This window comes from Sminthopsis crassicaudata, chromosome 3 (assembly GCF_048593235.1).
Source record: "Sminthopsis crassicaudata isolate SCR6 chromosome 3, ASM4859323v1, whole genome shotgun sequence".
Lineage (NCBI taxonomy): Eukaryota > Metazoa > Chordata > Mammalia > Dasyuromorphia > Dasyuridae > Sminthopsis > Sminthopsis crassicaudata.
In genome coordinates, this window is record NC_133619.1 from 43,447,347 (window position 1) to 43,465,259 (window position 17,913).

The 17,913-nt window shown below is 34.7% G+C and overlaps 1 protein-coding gene across 1 annotated transcript in view; it reads right to left on the reverse strand.

The window, feature by feature from the left end:
* Window positions 1-6,863, reverse strand: part of CPA3 (carboxypeptidase A3) — a 31,317-nt gene extending 24,454 nt beyond the window's left edge. Inside the window, exons 1-3 of the mRNA XM_074298380.1 lie at window positions 6,707-6,863; window positions 6,550-6,625; window positions 3,572-3,696 (exon numbers count right to left, since the gene is read on the reverse strand). Coding sequence (XP_074154481.1) covers window positions 3,572-3,696; window positions 6,550-6,625; window positions 6,707-6,777 — 272 coding nt within the window. The 5' untranslated portion in view covers window positions 6,778-6,863. The remainder of the gene's footprint in view (window positions 1-3,571; window positions 3,697-6,549; window positions 6,626-6,706) is intronic.
* Window positions 6,864-17,913: the final 11,050 nt, after the last annotated feature.

Below are 17,913 nucleotides of genomic sequence, written 5' to 3' on the forward strand. Positions count from 1 at the left end.
CTTAGTCTGAGTTTCCTCTTCTGCAAAAAAAGGACAATAAATGCTTCCTCCACTGGATTGTTGTGAGGGTCAATTGAGATACCTTAATGTTATCTGTTATTTATCCTTCCCACGATGGATCATCATCTAGTTCAAGGAACATTTATTAAGCACCTACTGAGTACAAGACCCCATGTTAGAAGACAGATCTTAAGCTCTTAATAAGATTTCTCTGAATTGTCCTTTTTTATTTTATTATTATTAAAGATGGCTGTTTTCTCGTTACCTTTCATTAACGAATCCCTAATCTATTTACTAATTTTAACATATGCTCCAAGGGAAGAGAGGTTAAGTGGATATTCAGAAACCCAAAGGAAGTAAGAAAAGGTGTATTAATCTTCTGACTCTAAACTCAGTTTTCTCGGGAGTAAATAAGTGCCCACTTCCTGTCTCAGGTTTTTTAATGAGTAAAGGGGTGAATTTTTTTATGAGCCACTTATTTGTGTTTTCTGGTTTTGTTTTTAACTTTGTAAAAATATCATTATAGGAAGAAAAACATTCCATTTTGAAAAGAAAAAGCTCTGTTTCTTTGTGATTTAATTTTCAGGAAATGGAAAAATAGAATAGGATAAGCAGATGCCTTGTAACTAAATCGTGTGTTTGCCCTGGCTAATGAGGGATGTCCAATTAAATAATTGTGTTGAATATGTCCCTTAATATGTTTTTAGAAAGGCAAGTATGGAGGACCACCCAGATGTTTCTGTTCTCATTTAAGCACAGAATCTAAGTGATAACTACTTTCAAGAGTGTTTAATATGCAAATGCAATTATGTATACAGTAAGGCACCTAAGGGGCAAGATTTCAGGATCATCCTTCAAAGCAAAAACTGTCACTGTGCATGTTTATAGTTTGGAAGGAAAAATAGGATTACAAATTCAGAGCTTTAAGAGAACCTCAGAGTCAAACAATCTTCTTCTAGATGAAGAACCTGACAACTAGAGAAATCATCCCTTATTTAAGATTGGAGGGGGAGAAATGATCACGGGTGGGATTTGAATCCAGTTCCTCTGCCTCCAAAGCCAACATTCTTTCCTCTTTATCAGACTGCCTCATCTGAAAAATGCTGCTCCTCACTTTAGCCATATTTAAGAAAACTTGCCTCAAGGTATCTCAATAAGTGAGCTGTTATTTTTCACAAGGCCTGGAACTTGTTAGACGGACATCCTGTGTCTAGATTTGCAGGAAGGCATGGACAAGAGAAGTCAACATGGACAGGAATGGATAGCTTAAACAATTAGCTGGTGAAGTGACAAACTCAGGAAAACCTAAGTACAAATCCAGCCTAAGATACTTACTAGTTGTGTGACTCTGGATAAATCACTTAGCCTCTGCCTCAGTTATCTTTTCTGTAAAATGGGAAGGACAATAATAGTCTCTACCTCTCCTAGCTGCCATGAGGAAAAAATGAAATAATATTTTTAGGTGATTTGTAAACTTCACAGAGTGATATATGAATAATATTACTATTATTATTAATCAGCAGCATTGGGTAGACTACCACTATTAATGAGATCTCAGATCCATTGACCTAATAGGATATTTAATACTTAGATTCTGGGTAGAGAGAGCAAAGAAAGACAGTTCAATAAGAATGAAAATAAAAGTCTTTATCCAGGTTTCCTGCTTGTATTTTGAAATAAGTGTTGTGCTAAAAGACCTAGTCAAGTGCTTGGAAACAAAGGGAAGTCCTGAGATTAATTTCTTGGTGAAATTGCCAATGTAGAATCATGACTCCAAAATCTGCCATGTTTTCTGTCATTGGTAATGCAGGATAGAAGCCCCTTTTCTTGATCAACACAATCCAGCAAGGCAACTTCAATTCACTTGAATTGAATGAATTTTTAAATAAATAACAATTATATGCATTGACCTGTTTTAAGTAATTTTAAGAAAATGACAAAGCAAAACTGAGCTAAAGAGATACATGGATCATAACTCAATGAATAAAGGTTTTGAATCAGGTTCCCTGATGACAAATCCAGTATTCTTTTCACTGTAACAACCACCCCAATTTGTGCTTGTTAATTTTTGTTACCTACTGGTCAAAAAGCTCTTCTTCTGAGATTCATTTTAAACATTCCCATCTTTACAAAACTCGCCCCAATTCTTCCAGCTCAAAGTATTCTTCCCATCCTTACTTTTTTCTTTACCATTTTGTCTCAGTCTTTCCTTTCTATCATTCTACTTTAGTTATACTATTCTTATTCTTGTACATATCTTATGCTTCTCAATACCCTGTAAGCTTTTTGAGGTCTATTATCTTTTACCTTCCTATATTCTGAGTCCAGTCAAACACTTTGCACATAGTAGGTACTTTAAAAATCTTTGGTTAACTGACAAAAATGTTAATTATATATATATATATATATATATATATATATATATATATATAAATTTAAATTATATATAAAATCAAAATTGTGTATAATTATAGATATATATATTAAATGACATGTAATATGTATATACTATATTACATATTATTGCATATATTTATATGAAATTTGTACATATAAAATTATATATTATATAAAATTGAAATCACGTATATATTTATTATTACAAAGAATTAGAAGAAAGCTAAATACCTACTGTTTGATAATAAGCTATAAATATGTAGAAAAGTAGAATGTTGTTAAAATAATAATATAATTTTAAAAGGAAAAAGAAGTAATCTGAATTTTAAAAAGCAGAACCAGTGGACCTGTAAACATGCTGACTTTATGGACAAATAATGAGACAAATGGAGAGAGAACAAAAAAATGCTTAATAGTCATTATGGGCATATTATATGTAGATATTTATATTTACATATAAATTACGTATGTGATTAATTTTGTTGTTTAAATTTGAATGCATAATTAATTTATTTTAATAAGTTAAGGAGGAGGCATAAGGTGGACTTTTTCTCCATGTTTCATTGGAGTATATATTTAAGAACAGAAAGAAACCTTAGAAATAATATAGTTCAATTTCTTTATTTTGCAGATGATGAAACTGATACCCAATAAGGTTGTATCATACTCAGGCTCACATAGCATCTAGAGAAGACATTATTTGAACCAGGACTTGCCATTCTATGGTGAGTACCCTTTTTTTTTTCCCTTCCATATCACATGAAAATCATTTTGATAACTTCAAAATGTGCTTCACAATCTTTTCTAAATGTATCTAATTCATGAACTGAAAGAGATCCCCGTTCTTTCTTTCCCTTATCCAATCTTGCCTTCATTGGGCCATATAGTAGAAATCAGGGGTCATTCTTGTAAGAAGAGTCAACTCTTAATTTATAATCATTTAAATGTAAATTTTCATTGTTAGGGTTATTATTAACCTTATATTGACTGGCTTATTAGAAGCTGAGAGCTATCAACATGACCTAAGAGAAAATGGTGTGATGCTAGTTTGGCAGTTATCATTAAATTTTGGCTTAACAAAAGAAAGATTCTTATTAGAATGGCTAATTAGTTAATGTATGTTTTGTACAGTTTTGAAATATATGATAAGTTTGGGAAGTTAAATAAAACTTACTCATATTCTATTTCATTTTTCTTCAGAACAGAATGGATATGTGGGAACTGATCTTCTCCAATACGGAAGTCCACATCCATTTTAGGTATGACATCATAAGCAGAACTAGGATGCCAGAAGTCAATCTATAGAGAAAAAAACACTTGTGTCAGAAGATGCCATTAAGGATGGGAAAAAGCACCTCATTGTGACCATTGAGCCTCTTGGGTCAGTGAGTGGAGACAAGAGAAGGTGTTGATTTTAGCCATCTTTAGGTTCAATATGGATAGACTGCCATCCATCCATAGTTTGGCGATTGATGAATTACAAAAAATGGATGGAATATGTGACTTCTAGCCTTCTCTGTTTTGGGAAACTTCCAGGTAAAGGATCATTTGAAATTGTAAATAGGTTGGTATAACCTCCCTCTTAGGATTTTTGTGAGTTCTAATAGGAAAACACTTCTAGGGAGTTTTGAGGATTTTAAAGTGCTCTATACCTCTAATTTTGCTGATATGGAAGCTTTCTCCATCTGTTGGAGATAAAGTGATCCTGTAATTTATCATCCTCACAGTATGAGTGAGTGCTGAGAGGATGACTGAGCTGTCTATTATCACACAGCTAGTACATGTCGGAGGCACAGGTCCGAGTCCAAGCTGATCCCCCATCCACTATCCTATGCTGTCATTCTGTTACAAAAATGTCACTTATGATGGTGATGACAATGATGATGTTGCTGTTTTTGTTGCCATTAACATCATTGCTATTTTTGCACAGAATGCCACATGAAGTTTGGTCAAAGGAATTGGTGTCGATGAAATAAAAATACTTAATAGCTGTGACTATTTTAGGGAATATGGTTAGATCAGCAGTCTCCATTCCTGAGTCTCTTGGCTTTCTCTACAGTGCCTCTGCCCACTAGGTTCCTTCATCTCCCCATACTCCCTTTTTAGCTTCCTTTAAGTTATTGTTTTCCCCCATTAGAGTGTAAGCTCCTTGAGGGAAGGGGCTATCTTTTCTGCTTATACTTCTGTTTCCAGTGCCTAGCACAGTGCCTGGATTTTCTTGATTTGGTTTGATTTAATTCTGGGCAAGTCACAAATAGCTATTTGTCTCAGTTTCCCCTATCTGTAAAATGGGGATAATAATAGAACCCATATCTCTGGTTTGTTTGAGGATAAAATGAGATAATACTTCTAAAGGAGCTCTGCAAACCTTACACTCTGTTTATTGTTGTTAAGCAAACATTGGAAAGAAGGAGTGGGAGCAAGTGTTGTTAGATTGCATGGTATGATTTCAGAAAGCCTCTGAAAAGCAGCCCTATTGCCTGTAATTGTCAGTCCAGAACTGATGCTCATAAAATATAGATTTTACCATGTCTCCTTCAGAGCAAAAATTCTTTAATGGATCTTTATTTTCTCTTACACTACAGAATTCATAGTACTCCATAATCTAGCATCCACCCATCTTTCCAGTTTTATTAAGCCCCTTCACATCCAGTCAAAATGGTTGATTAGCCATTCATTGTACAGGCGATTCCATCTTCTCCCTCCCTGAATCTGCCCAGGTGGTCCTCCCTGATCGGAATGCATTCTTTTTTCTTACTTCCCTCCTTTCCCTTTCTCTTCCTTTTGATACTGATTCTGGTGTTGCCTCTTCCCACAAAGACTTTCCCTGATCTCCCCCAAGTACTAGCCCCTTTTCTCATTTAAAATTCTTTTGTATGTAATTGGTATCAATTAACTTGTATCTATTAAGACACCATTGTGTAATGACAAGAGCACTGAGTTATAGGATCTGAGTTAAAATCTCAGCTTTGCTGTTTACTGCCTGTGTGACCCTGGCCTAATCATTCCCCTCCTTGATCTCAGTTTTCTCCCCAGGAAAATGAACTGATTGGACTTAGGATCCCTTTCAGTTCTATAACTGTAATTCTATTTGTATTCCTAAAAGGAGATTGTCAGAGCATTTAGAGAATGACGTTTTTAGTCACAATCTTTCCACTGCTTATAGATCTGCTTATAGAAAGACAATAAATTTTGAATTCTGTTTTGCAGGGATGAATGTTGAAAACCATTTATGCATATATTTTGAAAATAAAAAGCTTTAAAAAATAAAAATAAAAGGACCCAAATCCTGGGTTGTTAGGAATTCCCCAATGGCTAAATTCCTCTAAGTTCTAAAAATCTGACTGTCTCAGAATCTCCTTTTAAAATTCACATGCTCTTGCTTGGGTGGAGACATTTATCTTATTCTAAATCCACAACAATCCAGTTCTGATTTAATCTTTAGTTACTTCATTAATCTGGGATTGACTAGTTGTCAGGAGAAAGAAAGAACCAGAAGAATAAGTGGGAAGAGCCGGACAATGGAATGGCCAAAGAGAAGAAGGGAGGAAAAGATGTTGAGAAAGGAAGAGGAAAAGGAAAGAAAACTGAAATCGACTTTTGTCTATTTTATAATTCTACCTTTTACTTGATTGAAGTAATAATTGTTTAGCTAACTTAGCAACCATACAATATCTGACAGAGGCTAGGACCTATGATTTCATTAGCACATGGAACTTCCAGATGAGGAAATTCACTGTATAAATACAGGCTGGTACCTTCTTAGAGACTTAACCTGGAATACTCTTGACAGGTTAATTGTTTAGGATCACACAGACAGTATATATCAGAAGCTGGACTTGAATTGAGATGCTCTGTGTCTTAAGACCATCTCCTTAAGACCACCAAGGAGGCCACCAACCAAGCTGCCTCTGACTTGACAGAAAGGCATTATTTTTTCCATTTTACATTTGAGGAAACTGAAATGTTAAATAACTCCTCAGCAGGTCATGCAGTTAATAAAATAGAAGTATTTGCCAGAATCATCCTATTTATTCCTTTCCTTTGATTGTGGAAAACTGTTCCCAGTTATACCAAAATGGTTTGGCTTTTGAAAAAACAAACAAACATATAAAGCAAAGAAATTAATTAAAAAAAACATAAAAATCTTACCAAAGTAGTGTCAGCCAAGTCCTTCAGGATGCTCACTTGTTTTTCATCCTGGGGCTTCACCCTCAACACCTTCTCCCTTTAAGAACATAAAGGTAAGTGATGATCTGGCCACTACTTGTCACATTGAGCAGGGGATGTTTCGGGCTCCCAGATTTACCTGTCAAAGCGGCGAATGGTTGGGCTGGCATGAACGGAGGCAATCAGCACCAGAAGCAGCACAAACTCCATAGTTCTTTTTTGCTCTTTGTAAAGGCCATCTGGGGCTTTTATGTCTTTCTTCTAATCTCAGAGAAGCAACTGACTTCCTCTTCTCTGAAGTTCTATGGGGCTGCTGACATTTTGCTTTTCTAATCATTTATTTAATCTTATTGAGAGCCATGAGAGTAGCAAAAGATAGAGACTGACAAGGACAGGCAAGAATTTAACTCTCTTATGGTATGTTTGTTCAATAATAATTCTAAGGCTCTTGAGTATGAGCAGCAGAAGGTGGAATGGACAGAGAAATTACATAATTTAGGGACTGACATGGATCAGGTTGGTGGAGAGTGCTTGTTAACATCCTACAATTGTTTCAGGACGGGGATATGCTGATGAATGTTTAACAACTGGCTCCCTGTGAAACACTGACAAACCAAACATGATTTTATCTTAAGTTTAATCTGCAATATTAACATTTTCTCTATCACTTTTTTTTAAAGTGTAGGCAATAACCAAAAAAAAAAAAAAAGAATTTAAATGCTGATTTGCAGCAGTTCTGATTCTTGAGGTTTAAGTGCTCACACTGAGAATTTAACAACTAGTTCTTTGTCAGAGCTGGTTCTTGCACCAGATTTTTTGCAACCAGATTAGCAAATTCTTTCTGTTCATTGTTATCGAAAATGTCCCCATTATGACAATAATAACAGTCGGCACTGGTGTAGCTTTACAGCTATTGGTATAGCACTTTTCAATTATCATCTCACTATCACCTCTCATGTGATGCTCACAATTATTCTGTATGATAGAGGATATTATTATCTGCTTTTTGTGGGAGAAGAAACTGAGTCTGACAAAAGTCTCTCCCTCACACTTTCTATCTATATACATGTGTGTATGTCTGCATATCTCTATATATATGTCCAGGGAGCTATAGATATTGATATATAGACTTACACACTTTGTTCATGTAGTTTTCTGGCAACAGAAAGTAATTTCATTCAGTTAGTTTTTCTTGCACCCTAGACAAGAGGCTCTGAGTGTAGCACCTACTTTGAGGCGATCACTCAATTCTCTCTTATGGACACACTTATTCAGATATAAATGTATTGTGTGGGCTCCTAATCCTAAACTATAGCTCACAACTCTCCACTTACTATATAGTCAGGAGATGTAATGACTGGAAAAGGGAAGAGAATAAGTATCTAGTAAATGCCCACTATTTGCCAAGTGCTTTCCTAGTATCTCATTTGTTCCAACAACCATATTGCGAGGTGGATACCTATTATTATATCTATTCCACATATGAGGAAATGGAAGCAGACAGAAGTTAAATAACTTGCCCAAAGTTATACACATAATGATTGAGGCTAGATTTAAACTCAGGTTTTCCTGACTGCAGGTTCAGCATGCTATCCACTAGTTACCTCTAAAAAACATTCCCTCCATAATCCTGGGACGTGCTCTATCCCAGCTACATCCAGCATCAGTGGGAGAAGTGGCACCTGCTGAGGACCCTCAGGTGACTAAGGAAATCCATACTTCTGGCCCTGCAGGTCCTGATCTCTGTTTTCCTCTTGTGCTGTCCTCATGCAGCACCCCTTGTGTAGATCATTTCTTCCTTGGGCCCTTTTCTCTAGTCAGCTTAGCTCCAGTCCCATAGGGAAGACCCTTTTCTGGCTTCTTTTTTCTCAGGTCTATCTCTTGGACCTCTTCTCTGCCGGGCAGTTCATTGGATGACAAACTCTGCTGCAAGAGTGCATGGTCAGTGGGAGAAGAGGGGAAATAATATTCCCTTTCCCCACTTTCTGTCCCCTGGGCAAGAAATGATTCTCCTTCAAGAACTGACTTCTTTACTATATCTGGCTCTCTTTTCTATAGTCAGATGTCCAGTTTACTTCCTAGAGAATTGTGCTCACTTTTTTGGGAAAGTGACTTGACCAGGGTCACACAGCTAGCAAATGTCTGAGTCTGGATTATAACTCAGATCCTCCTAAGTCTTGGGCTAGTGCTTTATCTATTGTACTAGGTAGATGTCTCTGTGTCTCACTTTTAAATGTTCCCCAGAATATAACTGATCTTTGATCCAATGGTCCAGTGCCCTCTATTTATATCAATTTTGCTCCAATTGATTCTTGACACTTGGTAGAGCAGACATGTGTGGGCAATCCATTTAAGACCAAAGTAGTGGATTGTGCCTGTGAAGGGGGGGAGAACAATTGATCAGGTGAATCCCCTCAAACTTCTCCCTCTTTCCCCACTGAATTTTGGTGTTTCTATAGTACTCTGGAGTTTAATGCAATCAACATTCAGCAAATTTACTCAGAAGCAGGAGCATGTGTAAGACCTTGCCATGTATACGGAATTCCTCTTTTATTTGAACTCTGCACAAGATTTTCTGTGATAGTGACCAATGAATTTGGAGAACAACCAGTCCCTTGCCTTTTTTTTTTTTTTTTTTGGTCTCGTTTGCTATTTTATGACGAGGTTCAATCAGTGCAAACCTTTTGGGAAGCAACTGGGGATTTTGCAATTCCAGCCTTTAAAGGCCATGGTCAAGAAGAAAATTCCCACATACATCAACAAAGCTATAGCAATTTTTTTTTTGTGAGAGCAAAGACTAGAAACCAAATAGGTGCTTGTTAACGGGAGGAATGGTTAGACAAATTGAATGCAAGGAAATATGCTAGAAGAAGAGTGACTGATGCAGAATAAAGTGAGCAGAACCAAGAAAACCCAGACAGAATGTCTACCACAATGCAAATAAGAATGAACAACCATATACACATAAAGGAAAGTAATGTGAAATTATAAAGAACAAATAAAGCTTGAAAGAAGAGATATAAGAAGACACACTCCTTTACAGAGGTAGATTGTCCACAAGTGTTGCATGTTATATTTTCAGAAAAAAAAATTTTTGTATATTGATTGATTACACTGATTTTTTTTTTCTTTTCCTTTTAAAAAATGTTTGTAAAAATACTATGTGGTACATGATGTGGTTCTCTGGGAGGGGAAAGGAGGGACAAAAATAATAAAAAAACTTATTTAAAAAGAGAAGACAGAAGATTGTTGAATCGTTATATCTATGGTTGAATCTCTTAAGGATCTTAAAATATGCTCAAGAGATACTTTGTGAGAGAAGAGCTTGACTTTGCATTTTACTTTGCTGAATTAAATACTTTTTTGTTTTTTAATTAAAGCTTTTTATTTTCAAAACACATGCATAGATAAATTTCAACATTCACCTTTGCAAAACCTTGTGTTCCAAATTTTCCTCCCCTCCCCATCCCCTCTCCTAGACAGCAAGAAATACAATATATGTTAAACATGAGCAGTTCTACACATATTTCTACAAATATGCTACCCAAGAAAAATCAGGTCAAAAAGAAAAAAAATGAGAAAAAAACAAAATGCAAGCAAACAACAACAAAATGAGTGAAAATATTATGTTGTGATCCAAATTCAGTTTCCACAGTTCTCTCTCTGGGTACAGATGGCTCTCTCCATCACAAGACCATTGGAACTTGTTTGAATCATCTCATTGTTGGAAAGAGCCTCATCCATCATCAAATTGAACATCATATAATCTTGTTGCTGTATACAATGATCTGGTTCTGGTCCATAAGCAGAGCAAGACAACATGGATCTTAGTTCATTCTCTGAGCTTTGTTCTTGAATCTTGCATCTTGTCTTATTTTCCTCAGCAGAGGAAATGCCCAGTCCATTGTACTGTTCACTCCACTTCTTTGGACTTCTTCATTCCCAATCCTCCTTCTCATTTCCCTTTTCTGTGCGATCTTCCCCTGTTAGAATATAAACTCCCTGAGGGCAGGCATTGGCTTTCTTTTTGCTTATGTTTATATTCATTGTACTTAGTACCAGGCCTGGAACTTAGTAAATTCTTAATAAACTTATATTATTTTGACTTGGAAACAAAATTGGTTATTGTAATTAATCAGTCAGGGCACCTTTTAGTGCTCTTTCTGTTTACATTATTTTAGTCTTAGTGTAGACAGTTCTCCTGGAACTGCTTTAAAAATTATTATTAATATAACAGTGATCAACACAAACATTTCAATTTATAAAACAGAACAAAAAAGCGGATTGTATATGAAACTGTGAACTGCTATTATCTCTAGTTTTCTTTTGTAAAGGACATATATTATATTTAAGAAAATAGCAACAAAATGCTTTTTTCCCCTTGTGAACTTCTTTTTATTTTTAATCTTAATTCTCTTCCTTCTCTGCTCTCTTTTTCTCCTTCTTTCACTTTCTACTTTTCTTCATTCCTATCTTCCTTTCTCCTCTCTTTCTCTCTTTTCTTCCATCACTATCTTCTAACTAATCTCTCCTCTAAATAAAAGTCGTCCTTTGTTTAAAAAACAAAAAAAAGTAGTCAAATAAAGGGACAGCTACGTGTATAGTGCTGTTTGTGAATTCAGGAAGACTCATCTTCCTAAATTTAAATCTAACTTCAGACACTTACTAGCTGTGTGACCCTGGCAAATCACTTTAAACCCCATGTGCCTTAGTTTTCCCAGCTTAAAATAAGCTGAAGAAGGAAATGGAAAATCACTTTAGTATCTTTGCCAACAGAACCCCAAAAGAAATTGTACACAACAAGTAAATAAAACAAATAATTACATTGGTCATTTCTAAACATGGTTATCTCATTCTCTACCTCTGGTCCCCTGCCTCACTGCCAAGAAGAGAGAGACGTGTTTCGTTGTCAGTCTTCTGAAGTCATGATTGGTGACTGCTTCAATCAACATTCTGGTCTTTCCTGTACATTATTGTAAGCATCATGCACTTGTTTTTCTGGTTATATTCATTGTATTTGCCATAAGTAGTTAGAAGTCAAGCTAATTTCTCTGAATTCTCCTTGTTCCCTATTTTTATTGTTTAATAATTCATTACAAGCATTAACAACAATGCTAAGCCATTGTCTAACTGACGGTCACTCAATTTGCTTCTAGTTTTTTTTTTTTTTTTTTTACAATAAGAGAATTATCTCATTTTATTTTTAAAAAATTCTTTTAAGATTTTAATTTAATATTTTTCTCCAGTTAGATTCAAAACAATTTTTTAAACATTTATTTTTAAGATTCTTGAGTTCTAGATTCTCTCCCTTATCTCTACCCACAATTAAGAAACCACTTGTGAAGCTATGCAAAACATTTCAAAAGGGGCAGCTAGGTGGCGCAGTGGATAGATCACCAGCTCTGAAATCAGGAGGACCTGAGTTTAAATCTGTTCTCAGATACTTAACATTTCCTAACTGTGTGACCTTGGGCAAGTCACTTCACCCCAATTGCCTCAGCAAAAAAATAAAAATAAATAAATAAAAATTTAAAAAAGTCAAGTTGTGGGGGAAAAAAAACACAACACCAATAGATCTTCCACCCTAATAAAAATAAAAATCCTCAAGAAAAATTAAGTTAAAAATAAAGAAAGAGATAGAGTAATAAAGAATACTTCGATGGAGTCTGAATATAGATACTCAATAAGGGTACAGAGCATTTATGTTAGAGAATTATTTTAAGTAGTTTTGCCCACATAGGTCTTTTCTTTCTGTCTTTAACCTCATTAATGCCTAATAGTATTATAACTAGTTAAAAAAATCTTTATAGTTTAATGACATTTGGAGTATAGCTTCAAATTACTTTTCAGAATGGTTGGAACAATACTCATTTTTATGAACAGAGCATTGGTTTGCCTGTCCTTTCTTTGTTCTTCCAACAATTATGGTTTTTATCTTCTCTCATCTTTGCTAAAGATAAATTGCAACATTTGTGTGTAAAATTTGAAATCTTTGAGTTAAAATTTGAATTTTTTCCCTCACATCAATGATTTGTAGTATTCTTTCATGTAGTTATTAGCTTTCATTTGAAAATTGCCATCTACTTGGCTCTTTTCAACAATTAGGTGATTCAGGGCAATTTCAATAGTTATGTGATGAGCCATCTGCATTCAGAGAGAGGATTATGGTACTGAATTTGGATCACAACATAGTATTTTCACTTTTTTTGTTGTTGTTTGCTTGCTTTTTTTCTCATTTTCTACCTTTTGATCTGATTTTTCTTGTACAACATGACAAATGTGGAAATAGGTTTAGAAGAATTGCACAAAGTTAACCTATATTAGATTACTTGCTGTTTAGGGGAAGGGGAGAGATGGGGAGGGAGGGGAAAAATTTAGAAAACAAGATTTTGTAAGAGTGAATGTTGAAAACTATCTTTGCATGCATTTTGAAAAATAAAATAAAAATCTATTATAAAAAAAAGAAAGTTGCCAACCTAATTGCCTGTTGAGGAATTTCTTTTTCTTTTGGTATCAATTTGTATCAATTCATTGTGTATCAGACCTTAGCAGAGATAGTTGCTGCATATATTTCCCCACTTAATTAATTCTATTCCAACTTTAATTGCATAGATTTTGCTTATGCAAATGGAAAATTTCCATTCTATTTTCTATGATCATTGCTATCATTTTCTTAGCCATAGTTTTTTAACTTTAAATTTTTATTGATATCTTTTACTTTTATAACAATCATTTCATTTTCTTGTTAAAATTTTTATTGTTTAATGAACAGAAGTCTATTTTCTTTCTGATTCCTCACTTTATTGGGAAAAAACAAAAGAAAAAATATGCACAGTTAAGTAAAATAAATTCCTTTATTGACCACAGTCAGAAATATATGTCTCATTCTGCACCCTGAGTTTATCCTTTCTCTATCAGGAAGTAGAGTTAATAGCATCATCATTGGTCTTCTGGAATCACGCATGGTCACTGCATTGATTTTAATTCTTACAGTTTTCAAATTGTTTGTCTTTTCAGTGCTATTACGATAAAAATTATTCTTCTTATTTCTCCCCATTCCTTTTTTATCATTTCACACAAGTTTTCACAATGGCCCATTTTTGTTATATTATTGTTATAGTATAAACTATCCTTTAAGTTATGCTCACTTCTCCCTGTATCAAATTATACAACTCTTTCAGTGGCTCTGAGAAAAAAAAACTATGACTATATTTCTTACAGCAAAATGTTATATATCGCAAATTTTTTCAGCCATTCTCCAATTATAGGACATCCAGTTTGTGTGAGTGTATGTGTGTGTGAGTGTGTGTGTTTGCCACTTCAAAAAGAGCTACTATAAATATTTTTGTACATATAGGATGTTTTGTTCTTTTTTTGGTCTCTTGGGTATAGATTGAACAAGTTTATATTTAGGTTAAAGGACATGTAATATTAGTAACATTCTTGAATATAATTCCAAATTGATTTCCTGAATAGCTGTAGTCATTCATAGGTCAATCCTATTTTCCCACAGTCCCTCTAATCTACTGAGTGTGAGATGAAACCTTCAAATTGCTTTAAATTGCATCTCTTTAATTATCACTTATTGGGAGAATTTTTTCATCTGGCTATAAATAGCCTGAGTTTTTTCTCTTGAGAATTGCCTCTTCCTAGCCTTAAAATATTTATTAATTAGGGAATGATTCTCATTCTTATAAATTTGAATCAGTTCCACATGTTTTAGAAATGAGGTCTTTTTCAGTGAAAATTGTTGCAAAGATTTTCCTCCAGTGAAATGTTATATTTTTAATCTTAGCTTTATTGAATTTCTTTGTACAAAGCCTTAAATTTTTAAATAATAATAATAATGCATGTATATTTAATTATGTATAGTCAAAATATTATATGGTTATGAACTTTTATTCTATCTATACATCTGATAAGTTAATTTTATCCAAGTTATTTTTCTCATAGTTGTTAATGTTATCTTTTTCCCTTCTTTTTAAATTTTGTGATGTAACCTTTTACATTTAATTCAAATATCATTGGCTTACTGTTCTCTTTACTAATTCTTATGAACCTTATCATGTTACTCTGAATTTATCATATTTATCATTTCTTATGACACAATTATTTCTTCAGTTTTTTTCTATTTATTGTCATTTACATTGTTTCCAGGTTTTTGATACCATAAATAATATCTATGGGATCTTTTTTGTTTTGTTCTTTTTGGTCAAGCAGTCAGTCAACAAACATTTAATTAAATGCTATTATATACCAAGCAGTATGCTAAGAACTAGGGGTATAAAAGAAAGACAAAAACTTGGTTGCTCCCTTAAAGAGTTTACATTCTCATGGGAGAGATATCATGCAAAAATATCGTATGTACAAGATAGCTACATTATAAATGGGAAGTAGGTAAACACTAGCAGTAGGTGGAAGGGAGGGGTTGGAACCAGTAAAGGTATCCTCTAGAAAGTGGGATTTGATTTAAGTTGAAGAAAGACAGGGAAGCAGAAGGCAGAGGTAAGGAGAGAGAACATTGCAGGATTGGCTGGCTGGCTATCCATCCATATCTCTCTCTCTCTCTCTCTCTCTCTCTCTCTCTCTCTCTCTCTCTCTCTCTCTCTCTCTCTCTCTCTCTCTCTGTCTCTCTCTCTCTCTCTCTCATTATATATATATATATCCATCCAATAATAGGATAACTTGGCCCTGATTCCTCAGGTTGGCTTTGGGAGGGTGAGAGATGTAGACAATGTTTCCTACTCCTATTTTTCTGATCTATAGTGTCCACTGGGCTATATGTCTTAGACATTGGTCCATTGAAAACTCCAAGGCATTCCCCATTGGACAATTAGCCTTGGAACTTGCTTTTCTTTCTAGCAGTTATGGCTTTAATTGGAATTCTTGATCATCACTTCCTCATGGAAAGATTAGAATTTGCCATGCTTTTAGAGTTCAGTGGCAGAGACTTTTATAGCTTTTTTTTTCAGAAAAGCAACTGGTCCATCCTGTAAAAGCCTTCTTCAGGGAAAAACAAGAACATAAACCAAACCAAAACAAAACCCTCTTGAATTTTTCCCTTATGGAGTGACCTGTCATGTCATTTTTAAAGTTATGGCTAAGAGACTTCCCATCTCCAAAAGGAATTTTTTTTTTGCCCCAGACACTAAATTATCTTATCAAAACCCAAGTGGCAAGGTCACATGTGGTCTTTCCTATTAATCTGGTCTCATTCCTGGCCTCTCATATATAGATATTATCAATCAAAAGTGAGCTGTACATCGCTTGAATAAATTTATTAAGCCTAATTTTTCCATCATGCTTATAGGGATCTGTTTCTTTCTCTTCTGTATGAGCATAAAATAATGTCAAAAATTGTTCTTCTATACCTTCAAGACAGGACTTTTAGCATGTAGGGACAGAGTTGCTTTCAACACGCATCCTTATAAGCATTAAATACTACTGACTGTGCCAGAAGGGTCAATACCATTTAAGTAAGGTTTGTAATCCCCAGAGTTTTGGGAAACCCAGAGTAGAAGAAAGGATTTTAAACGCCATTTTAGTCTAATATGTGAAAATATGTGGAATCTCACAAAGGAGACAAATTAATATATTCTTAGTGCTTAAAACCCCCAATATTGTTATGTAAAGCACCAACATGATATCGTTCCATGTCTTTGAGGCTCATATTCTCAAGGTTATTGTCAAATGTATGTGGAAAAGAGCTGGTTTTAATATTTGTGTCGGTTTTGGTAAATCACTTAATTTAAATGGATTTTTGTCACTCTGCAGAGTGAAACCATTAGATTTCCTGTTCCAGATGTGTAAGCCATTGTCTCTAGTAAATATGTGAGAGATCTGTGATTGCTGCTGTGAATCTATAGCTTGCCACATGATTGACCAGTTTTCCCTCCTAGACCCTCCATTCTATTTAGGTTTTCCTGAACTGCTCCTTCCTGTTGTCCTCCTACCTCTCTGGCCACCACTTATCAATGTTCTTTGTTGGATCATCCTCCATGTCCCACATGCTTCCCTCCCTAATACAATCCAGTTGTTTCCTCTGGAATAAAATAGAAATTCCTATGGCTTGTAAAGACCTTTGCCATTTATAGCTGGGTGGTCCAGTGGATAGAGATTTGAGGCTGGAATCAGGAAGGCCTTGAGTTCAAATTTCATCTCAGGCACTTACTACCAGTGTGATTCTGGGCAACTCACTTAATTTCTATTTGCTTCAGTTCCTCATCTGTATATAGAGATAATAATAGTACCTACCTCTCAGGGTGGTTTTTAGGATCGAATGAGTTAATATTTGTAAAGCTTTTAATATAGTTCCTGGCACATAGTAAATGCTTAATATATGTGTGTTTCCTTCCTTCCTCTCTTTCCATATTCAATGATCCAGAAAACTAGATTTCTTATAAATGGAATTCTATTTCCACCTTTATGCCTGCACAATGACTACCCGCCCTCCACACTTGGAATATACTTCTTCAATTCTACTTCAGAGAATCCCTAGTTTTCTTCAAAATACAGATTAAGCATTGGCTTTTTACAGAAAACCTTTCCTGGTTCCCTAACTGCTATTTGTACCCTCTCTTTATAACTTCCTCTTATGTATTTAGCTGAGCTGGAGAAAGAAATGGCAAACCATTTTAGTATCTTTGCCAAGAAAATCCCAAATGGGGTCATGAAGAGTCAGACATGAATAGAATGATTGAACAAAAACAAATCTTTTGTTTATTTTGCATATCCTCATATGTGAGCATGTTGTTTTTTCTAACAGTATACAAGTTAGGAAGTTCTAAAAGCTGGATTTGAATCTATATCTTTCTGATTCTAAGCCCAAGACCCCTTGCCTTTATAGCCTATTTTATATTTATTTAAATATAAAAATTTCATATTTATTTCAAATATGTAAAGCATGTTCATCAATGATAGCATGCTCAATTCTCTTCTGAGGTAATTTTTTGTTATTATTGATTATATTTCCCCCTTTTTCCTATATCTATTGGACATAAAGACTAGACTCGAAGGTGTTTTATTGTATTTCACACTTCAGAAACACATCTTTTGTTCATATTTCTCCTTATTTCTCGGGGAATATATATATTGCATTTTATGTTATAATGATTCTCTCAGCTCAGAGTACTCTCTCTCTCTCTCTCTCTGTTTGTCTCTGTCTCCCTCTCTGTCCCTTTCTTTCTGTCTCTCTGTCTGTCTGTGACTGTCTGTCTCTTCTCCTTCTCCTCCTTCTTTCTCTCAAATTATTTCATATTTATTTTGTATGTACTTTGTATTTATTTTTCTGCCACCATGTTGGATCCATCTAATAGAATAGAAATCCCTCGATGACAAGGGTAATCT